The sequence below is a fragment of the Nannospalax galili genome, unplaced genomic scaffold (genome assembly GCF_000622305.1).
Source record: "Nannospalax galili isolate Female #2095 unplaced genomic scaffold, S.galili_v1.0 scaffold1688, whole genome shotgun sequence".
NCBI classification, from domain to species: domain Eukaryota; kingdom Metazoa; phylum Chordata; class Mammalia; order Rodentia; family Spalacidae; genus Nannospalax; species Nannospalax galili.
In genome coordinates, this window is record NW_008358621.1 from 1,359,174 (window position 1) to 1,377,754 (window position 18,581).

Consider the following 18,581-nt stretch of genomic DNA (forward strand, 5'->3'; position numbering starts at 1 on the left):
CTTCCCACAGCCAATGACTGAGCAGGGGTGCTGGGGTGGGTGGGCCTGGAGCTGAGCCCTGCTTGCATCCAAGTCAGAAGAAGGCTCAGAAAAACCAAAGCCAGGCAGGAACAGCTGCAGTGGAGAGGGAGGCAGCAGAGGAGTGGCTGGCCCTGGAACATCGTGGCCCACGCTACACCATACAGGGTGAACCCAAGGCCACTCACCTCTACCAGGCGTCCGATATTGGCTATGTGTGGGGAGCAGTCGCTCACGGTTTCGTCCTTCTCCATCTGCAAAGACACAAATGTTTCAAGTCAGAAAAATCTGAGGCTCCCACAGAACATAGGCCACTGCTGCCTGATGACTCATGGTCACCTCTGCACTTCTCAAAGAGTCCTCTGCTCACTGGCAACTCTGTGCTGTCAGCTGTGGGTGTTATAAGGCCACTTTTTTTTTTTCCAGTATTTTTTGAGACAGGGTCTCCCTGTAGCCCCAGCTGGCCTGGAACTCACTATGTAGACCAGGCTGGCCTTGAACTCACAGAGATCTGCCTGCCCCTGCCTCCGGGGTGCTGGGATTAAAGTCGTGTGCCACCACCCCTGGCAGAAGGCCACTCTTCTAGCACAAAGTAATTGATGTGGAGCTCTGAGACTCCACCTGCAGGGCCAGTCTCTTGCTGCTGTTCTTGGAAGAACAGATCCCGACTCATCCCCTAGGACCATAGCAGAGAGGGCAAAGGGGCCACATTAGCCAGGCGCTGGCTCAATAGGGGCAGCTGGAGAAGTCTCGCCCCACCTGCTTTCACATGGCTCCAGGCACTGCTGCTACCCAGATTTGAGTGGGTCCTCGTATGACAGTTTGCCTGAAGCCTCCCTGTGTCACAACACTGCCACATTTTGACATCCCTGGCCACAGGACACTGTCAGCTGGAGGCCTGGCTGGGAGGGACTTACAACCCTGTTAGCAGAAGACTCTGGGACTAGCAGAATGGAGTGACTTGCCCAGTTCATGTGGGCAGCAGTGGAGGGACCTCTTTCTCACCGCAGAGCCAGCATCTTTGCCCCTCCAAGGCTGGGAGCTGTGTGGGAGAATCTCTGTTAGACTCCTGGGTTCCAATGGGCAGGGAGACAGAGGTACAGAGCCAGCAGTCAGAGCTCCCAGGATCCTTTTCCTATGTTTAGCAGCCAGCTCTGAATATAAGGAAGGAGTCAGGAGGGAAGAAGAATTGGCCATTCCCAGCACGAGCACTCATGAGTTCTGGATTTTCCCTATAGTAAGCCTTACCTTAATGATGGTTTAAAGGAGAGAATGGCCTGCCTTGATCTCACAGCGTAACTAACATAGTACTTAGTAGAGAAATGGTTGGTATTACTCAACTGAAGGAAAGAGTGTTGTTGAAATAAGGTGTGGACATTATTAGGACAGCCAGAGACCAGTCAAATCAGCTCAGGGTGGAAGACAACTGGGCTCTGATCATTAGCGCAGGAACTGCTGGGCACTTGAGGGGGGAGCTGCAATGTGTTCAAGGGCAATGGCAAAAAAATGTATGTGAAGCCGGGCGTGGTGGTACATGCCTTTAATTCCAGCACTCAGGAGGCAGAGGCAGGCGGATCTCTGTGAGTTCAAGGCTAGCCTGGTCTACACATAGTGAATTCCAGGACAGCTAGGGCTACAGAGAGACCCTGTCTCAAAAAAGACCAAAAAAAAAAAAAGTATGTGTATTAGGTGTTTTGCCTGCATGTATGTAAATATACTATATGTCTGCAGTGCCCAAGGAGGGCAGAAGAGAGTGTTAGAGTCCCTGGAACTAGAGTCACAGATGGTTAGCCACCACATGGGTGCGGGTACCGAACCTAGATCCTTTCCAAAAGCAGCCAGTGCTCTTACCTGCTGAGCCATTTCTCCGGCCCCCCTTTTGTATAGTATCTTTATCCCCAGAACAGACCCATTAAAGAGGGAACTAGAGACTCAATGGCCAATGGAGCAGAAGGTGGAGACGAAATCACATTGGATCGCTTTCTGAGTCAGACAAGACAGTCGTCCCTGAAAGTCCCACGCACCTCTGAGGCTCAAAGACTCGAGGTAGCTGTGCTGCCCCACCTTCCACTGAAGGAAGCATGGAGTCTGGAGAGTAAACGCTAACTTAGACCTCAGCCAGACATTGATTTCTAACTGGATCACTATACATCATCTGTCGCCCTGCTTCTCAGCCAGAGGCCAGGAAGAGCCAGCACCAGCTTGTTGGGGACCAGGTCCACTGCTCAAACTTCTTACGTCATACTCTGGGGTAGCTGAGTTGGAGAAATAGACTGACCCTGATAAGGTCACGACCTCTAGCAGGTCCCTGGCCACTGTCGGCAGCCATAGCTGAGGTTAGGGCCAGATAGTATACTAAGATGGGGGCTTCTGCTGCTAGGCTGCCACTGAGTTTCAGGGTCCTCCACATCCTGAGGACATCTCAGTTGTGGTCAACCTGTCTGTCCAGGATTAAGGAATTTAAGGAAGATGCTTTAATCAGCATTGTGTCACAAACATAAGACTGTGGTGGTCAGAGGATTATGGAACCCAGACACATGGGCCAGGGCAACTACCAAGCACGTGGCACTCTCCAAGTGGGGCCACATGGTCCCATGCTAGGACACGAGACACAGAAGCTTTAAAATGCCATCATGTCACACTGTCAGATTCTGATCCTTTGTCTGCCTTCTTCAGTACTGTTTACTCAAGGAACTGTAAACCGGGTGATTATGTGCATCAATCTAGGTAAGTATAAAGTGGGGATAGCTGACCGTTCCTGTGAAGAGACATGCTGCTTTTAGGTGGTTTCACACCTGACAAGGATAATGGGGCTGCCATGAAGTTTTTGTGCAACCTTAGGGTGCATGCTGAGACTCTGGCGAGGGGTGCCAGGGCAGGGGGAAGCATCCCACCCAATTGCACAAGGACCAAGGGTAGCTGGAAGGTTTGTGGCTTCAGAAAGCCTAAGTCTCTTTTGCCCTAGTCCAGTCATATCCACAGGGCTGGGTTTGGTTTAGGGTACGGGGTTGTAGAGCCATGGGTAAGTCACAGTCCTGGGTCAAAAGGGTTGACTCCAGGAAGTCAGCATGGGCTGAGAGGGCCTGCTGTCTGAGAGAACAATCTGTCACGGCAGATGGCAGAGGTAGGGAGGAGTGGGAAGACTATCATGGATGGCAGAATTAGGCCTAGTATGTGCTAACAAAACAGTCCACAATAGCAAGTCCCGGTCCACTGAGGTGTCTGAAATGTGGGATGGCCATTTGGTAAGAAGCTGCAAAGGACGCAGAGGATGTGTTTAGAGTAACAGTCTGGAACGTGTGGCCTTCTAATGCTGTGTGACTAGCTGCAGAACAGAGTTCTGGTCCTGGCAAGGGGTTTGGCTACGAGCTGGTTAAAGGCAACAGACAGATAGGAATACTAGGGTAATTCCTGGGCATTCTGGTCAAGGATCCTGGGGAGTCTGAGTCCATAGACTGTAGTGGTGCCCACAAAAATGGGGTAGTGGGAGCCCCTATGAATTGCAGCAATAGCCACTGCCCCCATTTCAGGTGCGGGTGGCACTCTGCCTTGGGCAGACTCACCCTACTGCTGGAACGTCATCTTTCCTTAGCAAAAACCTGCTGCCAAGACAACTGGCTGGGGCGAGTGTTGAATGGGATTTGGGGAACACACCTGAGAGAAAGAAGGGGGCTTGCCACCATTTCTAAAAGGAGTTTTGCATACCCACATCCTAGAGCTGTGTCTCTTTCCCTACATGGAAATGGTCGGACTTCTCTGTTGGGGAGGCCTGATCTAATGAATTCCAAGCAGATTTGTCTCTCACTCCTGGTCTCCATGCAGCGGGAGATTCTTGCCTAAATCCTGCCGAGGTTAAGGGTGAGGCTTTGAGCTCTCTCAAGTCCCATTTCAGCAGCCCAGAAAGAGTGCGGCAATGAGTGAGAGGACTCTTGCCATCAGGGTAAGTAGAGTCACGTAGGCAATTCAGTCTCTCAGTTCCTGTCTCTGTGCTTTAGAATCAAGAGTCACCTTCCAGCAACAAGAAATGATGAAACCACTGAACCTCAAAGAAAGAACAGAGGGAGATGGGGGGAGGAACAGATGGACTCCCCAGGAGCACTCAGGGGACCCCTAAGTTCAAGACCGGAATTTGAGCTCCAGCTAAAAGCCCAGCAGGAGCTGGGGGAAGAGAGATGGGCTGGAGGTGGGGGGCAGAGATCTTGGCACACAGGCAGTTTCCACGGCCCTCTTCTCCACTCCCCACTGATTCCCTCCTCTGCACACCTGGCCAGGGTCAGCTTGCTGGCAACGCTGACCCACCAGGAACAGAACTATTTTTGTAATGCATATATTATTACATCCTTATAAAAGACGCTGCCAGAAGGAAAACATTTTTATGTTCTGTGGCTCCACAGATGTTCCACAAGACGGTTCCAACTGAGTTTGGAGTCAGGGCTCAGCCTGCCTGTCCCCAGTGAGACCCTTTTCTCCTCTCCATGGCCAAGATGGGGTAGACACAGTAAGTGCTTAGACAATGGTGGCTGCTGTCCTCAAACAGGATAGAACTGTGTCTCCCATGGCTACGAGGCATCTTGTCCAGGAAGCTCAGGGAGGAGGGAGAGTCTGCAGAAAGGACACCCTATTCAACAGCAAGGGAGCTGGCCACTTCTAGCTTGTGCCCTCGGAGCAAAGGGCCTTGGTCTGCCTCGGCCGCCACTTCCTTGCTTTACTATATACTGAGTGAGTCAAGGAACTCAAGGAACTGTAAACTTTTGTCTTTTTCTTTTTCTTTTTTTGGTCTTTTTGAGACAGGGTCTCTCTGTAGCCCCAGCTGTCCTGGAACTCACTATGTAGACCAAGCTGGCTTTGAACTCACAGAGATCCGCCTGCCTCTGCCTCCCAAGTGCTGGGGTTAAAGGCGAGCGCCACCATGCCCGGCTGTTTTTTTCTGTTTGTTTTTTTGAGACAGGGTCTCCCTGTAGCTCCAGCTGGCCTGGAACTTGCTATGTAGACCAGGCTGGCCTTGAACTCTCTGCCTCCTGAGTGCTGGAATTAAAGGCATGCGCCATCACACCTGCATGCTGCTTGTTAAGGCAAGCTCCATTCCCAGGGCTCTGTGGCCCAACTGCCTAACTTGTGCCATGGACACGAGGATCAAACTTGCCAAGTCAGAGACAATGCTCAGACAGCCTTCCACGGAAGTCTCTCAGCACAGGAAACCTTTTGAGTCAGAGCCTGTATATCCAAAGACTAGTGGGAGCAGCAGCACAGCTGTTACTTAGTGGACACCAAGGGTCAAAATGGCCTGGGCTTTCAAAGTAGACACTAGAAGGCCAGGGGTGGGGGCACACGCCTCTAATCCCAGCACTCAGGAGACAGAGGCAGGATGATCTCTGTGCGATCAAGGCCAGCCTGGTCTATATAGCAAGTTCAGCCTGCTGGGGCAACAAAAGAAAAAGAGAAAAGACGACATCAATGCTATAGTGGGTGCAAACACTAAGTTTCAGAAAAATGAAGGGATCTGTCTGGTCACATGGCTGGAAAAGTGATTGGATAAGGACCCGGGCCAAGGTCTGGAGGATTCTGAAGTTGGTTTTCTCCCAGGAGACCTCTCTGTTGGCTGGATTTTATCTGTGTTCTTTACCAGAAGAGCCAAGGGGAAACCACAACTCAGGGCTCAGAAATTATGAAGAGGGTCCATCTTTGCCTCCTCCCCCTCCTGGAGGTCCAGCACCCCAGCCCCTATCTCTCTTACTTTAATTTCCACAGGGAGGGCAGGCTCAAGCTGGCTTTCCCTCTGGGTCACGGCGCCCCAGGTCCTTTGACAAAAACTCAACTCATCTTAGAAGATGTATTACCCAGGCAACCTTACAGGTCACAGGGAGCTGCCTGCAGCTGTGCTCTCCCCACAGGCTGGCTCGAAGGGTCTGCCCCCAGTTGGACCTGACCCACCTTTTGCTCCCTCCATCGGGAAGGAAGGGCCACCGGTTTCATTTACTGAAAAGCTCTGGCCTGGTCTAACTGCTCAGGTAAAGAAGGCCTTTCCCACCAGGACCTGTAGGCAATGGCTGCTGCTGCTGTTTTTTTTTCCTGAAGACATTGCAGTGTCTGTGGCTGATAGGAAGGGAGGTCTGCTTGCAAACTACCAGCCTGATCTCCCCACTCAATACAACATTCCACCTTCACATCTAAATATTTAGAATCTGAAAAGAAAATTAAGCGAACATCTGCAGGGCCCTGCCCCGGATGGGAGCCCTTGGATCTCCTGCCAGAGATTTATGGTCTGCCTGGTTCCCATGTCTCTGCTTCACACAGGCGACGTCCCCTCTCCAGGCGGCTTCCTCTGTGGCTTGCTGGTGCTTGGCATGCAGCAGTTTTTCACCTGTTCCTTGCTCTTCCCTCCGGGGCTTCTGTGGCAGTTCGCCAAGGGGCACCTTCTGCCTGCCTCCCTTCCATGTGGCCTCTGCCATGGTGGTGGTGGTGGTGGGAGTCTGAGGAGACTATAATGAGCTTCTATGAAGGCTGTAGCCACCTTCCCTGCCACCACCACAGCTGCAGGGACTTTCCAAGACTATCTATACCCCTCTAACTGATGTCCCCAAGAGACAATTGTGAGAAGGATAACAAAAGGCCACAGTGAAGGGTGGAGCAAGGCGGATGGAGAACTAGGGTGTCCTGACTAGCTGGGAGATACAGCTGGGGCCATTTGTCACTGTGACAGGTGCCATAGGAACACCTCTCAATTCCCTCAATGCACGCCCAGAATCCGCTAACAGAAAAGAGGGGATGCAGTAAGCCTGAAATGCCCCTGGGAAGGGACTCCCCAAGGAGAACAGGCCACCGGCCTTCCTGTACATGGGGCCTGGGAAACAGAAATGGTGGAATGCCTGAGGCCAGGCTTCTGGGAAAGGAGGACACCAGGTAAAGGGAAGCTGCTCATCTTTGGTGAGGTGTGCTCCTCACAGCTGATGTGGAAGGCACAACATCAGTGCCCAGCACAGTGGGTCTACAAAAGGTTCCACGAAGGGATCTTAATGACAATATGGGGGCTGGGGTGGGGTGAGTGACTGTGCGGAGGCTGTGATCCCTGAGGGAAACCCTTAACCTAGTCATTTTAAGAACTGTGCAGTGTTAAGAGGGAGGGGACCACTGTCCTACCCCATCATGCACAACCTGAGGTCATCCAAGCTCTGGACCAGCTAACACTAAGGGTGCCCCAGCCTTTCTTTTGACCTTTGTCTTTTGCTTTGAGGCCTCTTTCAGGTCTGTCCCCTCCAGGCCTCCTTGGTATCTCTCCTGGATGTCCTGACAGTGCCTTCCTGTCAACCCTACACTCCCCATGCCAGCTGGCAGGGTCACCTCCTGAAAATGCCCATCATATTACTTGAGTCTCAAACCTTCCCAAACCTGCCCATGTGCTCAAAGTGCTGAATGCTCAATGTGTTTTCTTCTCAGTGGTTATGTGGCCTCTACTAAGTGTCAGGCAGAGGGACAGATTCAGACCAAAAAAGTGTGGCATAGTAGACTCGAGCATTTTGGGGTGGCGGTGGGGAAGGGTATGGTGTTAGACAAATGTGGGTTCAAATCCTGGCTCACACCAGGGTGTCCTGACCAGCTGGGAGATTACTGTTCTAGTAAGTCATTTAACAGCAAGAGCCCCAGTTTCCTCATCTGTTAAACGGGAATACAACAGCAACTGCTTACAATCTAGCTAAAGGTGATGGCCATGCAACCATCTCCTCAACCTTCCTGGAACCCCTTTGTTTCCCACCCGAAGTCACCACAGTCATTTTTCCATGGCTCATCTGGGACTCACAGCTAAGGCCCTCAGCCCTATTTACTCAGGAGCCATGCTTCGTTAACTCACATCTGTCCTCCTCATGGCTATTCCTGCCTGTTATAGTTACTTACGTTGGAGGTGAGCCTCAGCTTTAATGCGCCTCCGATGAGTTCTGGGCCTGGCCTTAAGAACGATGACAGAGGCATAGATTTCTTCAGTAAAGCCCATGAGCACAAGGCAGCAGAAGGCAACACAGACAAGGTGTGCCGAGGACAGCCACTCACCAGGCTGAGTTTGGCTTGGCAGGGTCACTGCATATGGCAATCCAGAGCCAGATGCTGGCTGTGGGCTGACAGCTATGATTTAAACTATTAGGAAGATGGAGGATTAAATATTTGTGCAGGTCACTGTACACCAGGTGTAATTATAGACAGTTCCCAGCAGCAAGGAGGCAGGAAGCAGCCTTTGGATGGATTTAGGGTTTCCCACCCATTCCCCGGGGGTGGGGTGGAGGTGGGGGTTGGGTGAGCTGTGGTGCAGCCTGCTTCCTGGCACTTGGCTGGCCTTCCTCTATCAAGGGCCCTAGAAGCCGAAGGCCTGGTGTTTACGCAGCAGGATGGGCTCTACCTGGGCACTTGGTTTTGAGATGGACCTGGGATGGTGTTCTCCAGAGGTCAGACAAGAGGACCCCAAGCTTCCTGTGGCCTCTAACCCTTGACACAGGAGAGGTAGTGGGGCTTTGTGCTGAGAATCTAAGGCTCCAATAAGCACCTCAGATGTGCCAGCTAATACCTAACCTGTTCTACTTTTGTGGCTTGTAGAATGCAAACCTACCTAAGAGTTATTAACCTGGTCCTTTCTGCCATGTATCCTCAAAAGTGGTCAAAGTACACTTACCCTGGGTGCTCTGGTGCTATGGCTTGATCTGCTAGTTGAATACTCTGCCAATGACCCTCACCCCAGTCAAAAGTATAATTATCTTACTGAGATGTTCTGATGCTGCTACAGGAAAGCCAGACACTCAAGAATGAGAGGCTACCATGCAGCAGGCTCCCCGATAAATGCTTTTGCTCCTACTGACCTTCCTGGGGATAAGTGCTGTTCCACTTGAACCAAGCTGTGTCTAGCCTACACATGCCTTAATCTCTGAGCACAGAGCTTCCCGCTGTACTTCATGGGCACCAGTGAAGACCTTGCCTGAGATAGATGGCTGTGTAAGGGGTCTTGAAGGTGTCAAGGCTATAAACATGAAACTTCCTTTTGGATGGGTATTAAGGGTCTGAAACTTGCTTAGATGCTTCTAGTAGTTTCTAATTCAGATGTTAAGAGAAGGTGGCTTCGCAGCAGGCAGTGCCAGAAAGTCTAAGCTATTAGGTTCTGTTTACATAGAGCCTGGAAGGCTGCTAGTGACACCCAAGCAAAAGACAGGTAAGAAGTGGACAGGTGGGACTTCTCAAATTTGAATATGCACATGGTACTCTATGGAGAACTGTGCTAAAATGAAGATCCTGGAGTTCACCAGACTGGGTGGGGCAGGATTGCTGCACTTCTAACAAGCTGGTGCTCAGACCAGCGGGGGGGCAAGCAGCAGAGACTAAGCCACAGAGGAGCAGATCACAGGGAGCTGACGGCTCGACTGCCGGCAGACTCTCAGAGCAGAGCATGCAATGGAGGATAGAGGCATGGCAAGCCCCTGGTGGATGGACAACTGGCAATCGCTCTGTCCTAGGGCAGCAGGAAGCCAGCTGGGAAGCCGAAGTGTGTAGCCACATGTAGCTCAGAGGACACTGATGTGTAAACCTGAAGTCCCTGTCTTAGCTGGTGAATTGGCAGCTGGCCAAACACACTTCCCCTAATCAGGGCAAAGTGCTTACTTGTCTCTGCAGGACATCAGCTCTGGCAACTGTGGGTGCTAGAGCAAGTGGCTGAGATCAGAGACTCTACCTGTCTAGTAAGGCTGCCTCCGAGGTTCATGGTGCCTGAGCCGGATTTGTTGGTTTGCAGCCACAGCATCACCGTAGAGGTCAACTTGTAATGGGCAGTGCGGCCACTGGACTTCTCCTGGGGAAAGATGGAGAAAATAATCTGGGGTGAATCGAAGCTGAGGAGGGACTTGTGGAACTCCTTGAAGCCAAGGCCATGGCTAAATCATCACTACGTCCCTTTCCTTATAAAAACCCTACTGTCTTAAAGGGGCAGAAGCTACAATTGTGGGTATTAGGTTCTTTGGGGATCTTCAGTGACTACTGTCATCTTGACTTATCTCTATCCAGATTTGGGGATTTTTAGGAATTAGTGGGGATTTATATCCCAGCAGGCCCCTTGTAGAAGCATTCAGAGATCTGGGATGCACTGCTGGGTGTGGCACCTGCACCCAATGGCTCTGGTGACCACCTAGGGACCCATACCTGCACTTCTACCACGTGGATGGAATCCCAGCAGCCTTTGATCTTTTTTGATCCATCTCCAGCCTTCTTTATGAGGATCACCCCAGCAAAGCCATGATCCAGATCCCAGAGGTAGACAGATGAGACGCCACCTTCAAAATATCTGCAAGAGACATGCCAGTGGGCCCATTAGATGCAAAGCAAGCTCTAGACCACTGGCCTAGGTCCCAGGTTGTGGTTAGCAATGACACACTCAGATGATGCCCTGGATGCCTGTTCTGGGATTAAGGACCCTCTATGCATGCTGCCAAGGTTGATCTTGAGATGTGTCTTGAGATGTGGCTGGGGGAGGCAGAACGACGCTGGCTTAGGTGTTAGGAGAATCAACCTGCATTTGACCTTCTGTGTCTTTGGCAAGCTTATTAAATTTCTCTGGGCTTCAGTTTCCTTCTGGATAAAGCAGCTAGCACACTGTGTGGTATAGAGCTGATGATCAACGAAGACATTGCTATTGGGAAAATTATCACTCTGTTCAACATTTCTGTTTTGGGAAGGCTGTTTGACAAACCCACCCCATTCTCCACATGCCAGGAATTCTGTTGGTCTTTCTAAGTGACTCCTTACAGAATTCTAACCCTCATGAATGGAACAGAACTTCTTCCTTAGCCCCAAGGCAACAATGAAGAATTCCTAGCTCTGACCAAATGGAAGAGGGAAAGAACAGGCCATCAGGCTGGGATCCCAAATGCAAGGGTGAGAGACATGCTTCAGTGAGCAGAGAGCTTCCGGGGGAAGCCTGCTGATGTGATCTCAAACTAATGAAAACCAACTACAACTCTAGGAAACCACACCTCTCGTGGCAAGTACATTCCTGACCAGAAAGTCCAGGGCCCCTCTGACCTTAGGTAAAGTCTGACACCGTGGGAACAGGTCAGGAAGCAGGCACTGTGAGTGGGATCTACAGCAGGTACACAGTGGGCCACAGACAGACACAGGTTGGTGGCCAGTAGCCCTGTCACCAGCTCTGCCCCTGACTCATCCACTCAGTGAAGATGCTAAGGAGGGTGAGAGAGGCCACCTGTGAACCTGGACCACAAAGACAACACCAACTGTAGGACTACTGAAGAGATGAACAAAAGAAAGGGGATGTGGACACCCAACGAATGACTGGGGTTTTTTTGAGGGAGAGGTTGTTTTTTGGGCAGGGAGTGACAGGTTCCAGGCTCCTGCTAATGAATCCCAGGCAAGACTGTTCTTGAACTCATGATCCCTCTTCTTCAGTATCCTGAGTGCTGGGATTACTGGTGTGTACTATTAGGCCCAGCTGAATTACTGCTTAAAAAAAGTTAGCCAGGCACGGTAGTGTATGCCTTAGATCCTAGCACTCGGAAGGCAGAGGCAGGCGGATCTCTCTGTGAGTTCAAGGCCAGCTGAGCATAAATAATATAAATAAATACAGCAACATAAATAATAAATTAAAAAAATTTTTTTTCTTTTTTGGTCTTTTTGAGACAGGGTCTCCCTGTAGCCCCAGCTGTCCTGGAACTCACTATGTAGACCAGGCTGGCCTTGAACTCACAGAGATCTGCCTGCCTCTGCCCCTAGTGCTGGGATTAAAGGTGTGCATCACAGTATATTACCTACATGTCTGTAAATGCAACTGTGTCATACAATGCCCAGAGAGGTCAGAAGAGGGCGTTGGAGCTCCTAGAACTGGAGTTACAGATGGCTGTTAGCTGCCATATAGGTGCTGGGAATCGAACCTTGATCTTCTGCAAGTGCAGCCAGTGTTCTTAGCCACTGAGCCATCTCTCCAGTCCTAGCATATGGCTTTTAAAAATTATATAGCAGCTTTATTGGGACTAAGAGCACTGGCTGCTCTTGCAGAGGACCCCGATTTTATTCCCAGCACCCACATGATGGCTAACAACCATCTGTAACTACAGTTCCAGGGGATCCGATACCTTCTTCTGACCCCTGTGGGCATTGCATGACATGGGTACACTTACACACATGCAGGCATACATGCATACACATAAAATAAAATTAAAAAAAAAATTTTAAAAGCCATATGCTGGGGCTGAGCATGGTGGCACATGCCTTTAATCTCAGCACTCAGGAGGCAGAGGCAGGTGGATCTCTGTGAGTTCAAGGCCAGCCTGGTCTACATAGTGAGTTCCAGGACAGCTGGGGCTACAGGGAGACCTTGTCTCAAAAATACCGAAAAAAAAAAAAAAAAAAGCCATATGCTAAAGGTTAATATGTAGTGAATGAGGGTAAAGAGGCTTCAAGAATTCTTTATGGAGTTGGCCCTCCATACCTATGGATCACATCCTTGGACTCGGTCAACTCTGATTGAAAATGTTCAGGAAAACCCCATCTGTACTGAACTTGCATAGACTGTTTTCTTTTTGTTATTCCCTAAGCAATATATAGCATAACTACAGCACTCATAGCATTTAGTGTACTACACATTACAAGTAATCTAGCTGGCATGTAATCCCAGCACTTGAAAGGCTGAGGCAGGATTGCCATGAGTTTGAGGTGAGTCTGGGCTACACAGTGAGTTCCCGGGCAGCCAGAGCTACAAAACAAAAGACTGTCTCAACAACAAAAAGTATTGTTAAGTACTCTCAAAGGGAGGAGGCACATAGGTTGTGTTTAATTACTATGCCATTCTATACAAAGGTCTTGGGTATTTGAGGACTTTGGCATCCATGGAGGGGAATCCTGTGGGCATAGAAGGCCAACTATACTATTTCTGCAATTTGACCTTAACTCTAAAACTATTTCAAACCTAGCAGCTTCCCCTCCACCCCCAAAGAGTCAGCACAGTGTACACACCAGAAACCAAGGAGCTCCCTTCCCAGAAAGGACACAAACTTCCCACACAACACGTGTTCACAGGATGCAGGTGCCATGGCTACCCCACCATCCATTTCTAACCCACCCAGACCATGCAGCACCCAAGGGCCGCCATTCAGCACAGGTATCCTGGCCCTTCCGCCACAATTCCTTCAGACTAGGGCCAACTCTATGTTGCAGGGTCACTTCCTGCTCCCACTATGAAGGTATCACACTGAACTTCTGGCCCTGTCTCCCATCAGTCGGAATGGGACACAGCAGGTCTGACCAGTGGACATCAGTGAGTATCTGTTGGCTGAGTGTCAAAGCACAGTGCTCGGAGTCCACCCTGGGCACAGGAGCAGGGACAGGACCATGAGAGGAAAGGCATGTGGGAACAGACTTGTGGGGCTGTCTCTGGTGAATCCAGGACGCTGGCCAACAAGGGGGTCTTGGACACTGTTCTGTGACAGTCATTATTTCTCTTGTTTAGAAACTCTCTGCAATCTCCCCCACCTCCATATAGGGTTAGGGAAACAAAGTTCTATGCTATGGGATCTGAGGCTCTGCATCTTACAGGGTGTGGGACATATGCCATGCTATTCTGGAAAGTTCCTGAGGTATGCAGAGATGGATGGGTCACCCCTAAGCCAGCCCTGTTTTGTGTTGCTTGGGCACCTGGCAGCACAGTGTCCAGAGCCTTTCTGGCCAGTCTGCTCATTCTCTGGGGACTCTTCTGGGCTGTGAGCTGAGGAAGCCAGAGCGAAGGAAAAGTGAAAAGCCACTCTACAACCCATGGCCGTTCATGTACTGGTGACGAGGCTGGCAGGTCCTTCAATATTCTGCCTACTTGGCCCTCCTGGAATGCAGGCCGAAGCCCAGGGCACTGCCATCCTTCCCACTCACTCACACCTTGAGGAGCTGAGCCACGGTGTTGTTCTTGTCCAAGGCTCACTTGTCCATAGACAGGAACAGTGGGGAAGGCAGGGTTGGGCTGCCCCGAGGGGGACCAGCAGAAACACTGGTGTCCTGAAAGCTGTCAACACTGGCCAGTGACAGTTCAAAAGCACCAGGTGACCTAAGGTTAATCCCCGGGGACCCATCCCTTAGTGTTCTGTTTTCTTCCAGAAAAATAAAACAACAGTGTTATGTTTTGCAAGGTAGAACTGGCAATTCCAACTGCAGTGCCCCACCCCGTGGCCTGGGGCCCCACCCCGTGGCCTGGCTCAGGTTCTGGCAGCTTCCTTCAGTTTCCCTGTGACCACCCAGACCAGGTCTAGAGGTTCAAATTGTTGGAAATGAAAGAGGCAAAAACAGGAGCTCTAGTGTGACCTCCTTGTGGCCACCGCCCCCCCCGCCCGACTTAAAGCCTTATTTCAAGAACATTATGAAAGGGAAATTTTAAAATTAGCCCACAATACCGTAAGTCGACATTTCCCAAAAATCTGATTTTTCCGAAGACTCTTCCAGTCTTTGTGGAGATGCCGGGTTTTTATATAACTGTAAGCACAGCCATGGTGCCATGCTAAGCACGCCATTTTTTCACTGGATACCCGAGCACCAGCCCTTTCCAAGGAGCCAGAGTCATCTGAAAGGTGGCCAGTGCTCCATCAGGGAGGACCCTTCACTGGTCATCCATCTGACTCCCCACAGAGATCTACTGGCCGCAGAGGTCATGCTGCTGGCTGTTCTCGGAATGAACTGGGGTGTTCCTGGAGGCATGGGGCAGACGTGCTGAGACTTGGCTCCTCGGGTAGGGCCCCAACACCACAACAACTCAAGAATGGACTTGATTCCAGGCATCAGGAGGGACCTCTGGGGATGTGGATGTGAGTGGCTGCAAGTCTCAACGTGATATTCCAATACAAAGGGACTAAAGCCCGGGTAGTTAGGAGGGCTGTTCTGGAATCACCCAGAAGCCCCGGCCTGGCTGGCAAGGTCTGTCAGAAAGGGCTCTTTGTACTGTCGGGTGGAGGCAGCTGTTGGGTGCACAGACAGCCCCCCTGATTACATGGTTTATGGTTTCACTCTGCGCGTGAAGCGTTAATTAAAGAGGGACCTCAACAAGGTTCTGAAAACTTATTCTTACCTACTGTACTTTGATCACAGTGACATGAAACAAGAAAAAAATAATTTTATGTGGTTCGCATTTATGAGTTTTTACATAAAGGCTTTTGTGGGTATTTTAAGAATGTGCTAAAATGTTGTCTAAAACCACATGAAGCCATTGGAAGAGTCGGCCGCCAGAACTAACAGTACACACATGGAAGCACTTCCACTGGCCTTTGTATATTTAATGAGTCAAATAGTATTAATATTGTTTAAAAGTTAGCATGCTATTTCAATGAGGTGGCTCTGCCACGCTATGTCCTGCTCTTGGGTCTTCCATGTCAACGTGGCTGTGGGAGCCAATGTGGCCAAACACTGAGAGCAAGCTAGAGGAACTAGCTTACACTACCTTGAGCTCTGCCTTGAGGTTTTGACAATGTCAAAATCTCCAGCTCTCCAATGGAGACCCAGGGACCTAGGAGGGAAAGGCCATGGGGCTCCTGCAGCAAGGTCTCTGATCAAGCAGGAAAACATTCTTTGCAAGTGGGGCCCAGAAGAGGAAAGCTCAGACTGTTTCCAGGCCTCCTGCCTCAGTGCAAAGTCAGACAGCACAGGGACGAAATCAACACATGGCCAAAATGGCAAGTGACCTGCTCAAACCAGGAACCACCTCAGGAAGACCAGAGATGTCACTGTGGACAAGGCTGGACCATGAAGTGGTAGATCTCAGAAAGCCTTGGGACAGAGTTTCAACGTGTTTGTGTGTGTGTGTGTGTGTCGTCCAAGAGTGGGAGGCTGGAATCACCACCCTGGTGTCTACCAAGTGGACTCTATCAGCCAAGTGTCACCAGTTCCATCAGCAATTGTGGTAGCTCTGGCTGGCAGCAGAGATAGATGAACATCTATCTGTGAAGGCAAAGGAGGACTAAGGAGATGAAGTCACTAGGGGTTGGAGATGTAGTCCATCCATCTGAGAATGGTGTGGCAATTGTCCAATGACTGGTTCACAAGGGACCACTTTTAGGCTGGTTAAGCCAGAAAGCACAGTGTGACCCTCAGAGGGGGCTGGCCACTTGCTAATGTGGTCAGTCATAATCACATACCTGGTTGAATTTATTCTCTACCACTGGGAAGATCCTTGAACCCAGATCAGTAATTCTGAGTTCTAGATGGTTTTGCTCTGAAGATCCCTCCCCAGTCAAACACTGTCCTGGTCCCACACAGAGCCCATGCCCACAGTTCTGCAACCACAGAGTTTCTGGGGGATGAACAAAAAGTGAAAACATAATACTTTACACTCAAAATGACCTACTTCACAAAAGTAAGAAAAGATTTCGGTCCTGAAAACTTTATGGAGTGTTTGAAGCTTGGGTATGTGGAGCCCTTGGATGGAATCTTGTTTCGGGAATCTGAGCTGTAACTGTGACCCACCCAATCTGCAGTCCTGGCCAGCCTACACTGTAGACAGAATGAAGAGATGGGCCTTGAGTGGCTTTGGAAGCTGGCCTATACACCTTCCTTCAAACTGACTCCAGGGACTCCAGGTTTGAATACAAAGGTCTCAAATGCCCTGAGTCCTGGGCCACAGTCTTCCAAAAAGACAGCAAGGCCGGGGCAGGACAGTCCTGCTGGGAGGAAGTCTTCCAGCACTGGCCAAGAAACACACCCTGTGGTTCTAGGGTTCATACAGACATGCCTTTCAGCCATGAACCTGCCTGGGCCACTGCTACAGGTCTGTTAGACTTGGACCTGAGACGTGCATGATGCTGGACCAGGCCCACAGGCCTAGCTAAGCTGGAGGAAAGAGGAAGGAAGCCACAAAGATGTTAAGTGGGGGTTTTCATCTAAAGCCAGATTTATGAAATAAAGCCAAGGCAGCTGGGTATAAGGTGGTACACACCTGTAATCCTGGCACTCAGGAGACTGAAGTAGGAAGATAAAGAGTTCAAGACCACCCTGGGCAACATGAGATCTTGCCTGAAAAAACAAAACAAAACAAAACCCCAAAAGAACTGTGGGTCTAGGAAGATGGCTCAGTGGGTAAGAGCACTTGCTGTGGCAGCATGAGGACTTGAGTTTGAATCCTCAGCACCAACATAAAAAAAGTGGGCTAATGAGATGGCCAAAACTGAGGGACCTGAGTTCAACCCTCAGGACCCATGTGGTGTAAAGAGAACAGATTCCAAGTTTTCCTCTGACCTCCACATGTGTACCATGGCACATGCACCCACGCACATGCATATATGCACACAAAATAATACATAAAAATGTAATAAAACAAAAACAAAGCTGGCACAGCAGTATATGTTGCATGTGCCTGGAACCCCCGTGTTGGGGAGTGGAGATAAGCAGATCCTGGGGGTTCACTGGCCTCTAGCCTAGCTGAAAGATGAGCCTCTAGATTGGTGGGCGATCCAGCCTCAAGGGAATAAGACAGACAGCAACAAGAGGAAGACACTCCAACTCTTCCTCTAGCCGCTACAGGAGCATGTGTGGCGACCTGTGCGCACGCACATACATACACAGGTACATACAGACACAAGACACACACACAGAGTTGGTCAGAGGGCACTCTCAGCCTCACTTCCAGGATCTGGGGGTTGCACCAAAGCCTTTAAGAGGCAGACCCTGAGTGTCATAAGGGCAGGTTCATAACATCTAACATCTGTGAGAGCTCCATGTACACATCTCCAAAGACAAGGAACTCATTACACTACTAAGACAAACATTTCTGCTTTCAAACAACTTGATTTGGGTGGGGTGTGGTGGCACACATCTTTAATCCCAGCACTTGGGAGGCAGAAGCAGGTGGATCTCTGTTGAGTTCAAGGCCAGCCTGGTCTACATAGTGAGTTCCAGGACAGCTGGAGCTACAGGGAGACCCTGTCTCAAAAAGACCACCACCACCACCACCACCACCAACAACAACAACAAAAACCCAACAACAAAAAACAAAGGACTTGAGTGAAAGCCTCTGCCTTCCAGAGCCACCGGGAACAAGATGCGCCCCACTCCTCAGAGTCCTTTCCCGTGTCTGAAGATGGAGCACATGAACCCCGGGAGTTTCTCTTCTGGCCTTCCCACCCTTGCAGTATTACTCTTCCTGCCACACGATGTTAAGTCACTTCAGTCATCCTTCTCCTCGACATCCTGCAGCTCACCAACGTTCTTCCTCAAGTGGGACGCTGAAAAGCAATACCCCAGCCTTATGCTAACCAGAGCTCTGCAGAGACTAGGATGCTGGTCAGCAGTCTGCACCAAGGTTTTGGCCCCGTCAGTGTCCCCATAGTCATACTGGCACACACCCTGAGCCTGCGGCCACCTCAAACAGCACAGTTTCTCAAGTGCTGCCAGCAGTCTCCCACCCTACACTTGGACTCTGAGTCTGCTGTTGTTCATATGCCCTGGGCCACCCTCTCATGGAGGTCTCTGTACTCAGGAACATCTGACAGGCAAATGAGGCAAAGGAGACCATAGGGAGTTCCTGGGTTCATGGACCAGCTCTTTGCACTAGAGAACTGAAA

General features: G+C 50.4%; 1 protein-coding gene across 5 annotated transcripts in view; it reads right to left on the minus strand.

The window, feature by feature from the left end:
- Capzb (capping actin protein of muscle Z-line subunit beta) overlaps positions 1–18,581 on the minus strand; it is a 130,821-nt gene that overhangs the window by 5,616 nt on the left and 106,624 nt on the right. For all 5 annotated transcript variants that reach the window (XM_008821835.2, XM_008821834.2, XM_017795284.2 and 2 more), the window contains exons 5-7: positions 10,186–10,327; positions 9,722–9,838; positions 207–272 (exon numbers count right to left, since the gene is read on the minus strand). In XM_008821835.2, coding sequence (XP_008820057.1) covers positions 207–272; positions 9,722–9,838; positions 10,186–10,327 — 325 coding nt within the window. The remainder of the gene's footprint in view (positions 1–206; positions 273–9,721; positions 9,839–10,185; positions 10,328–18,581) is intronic.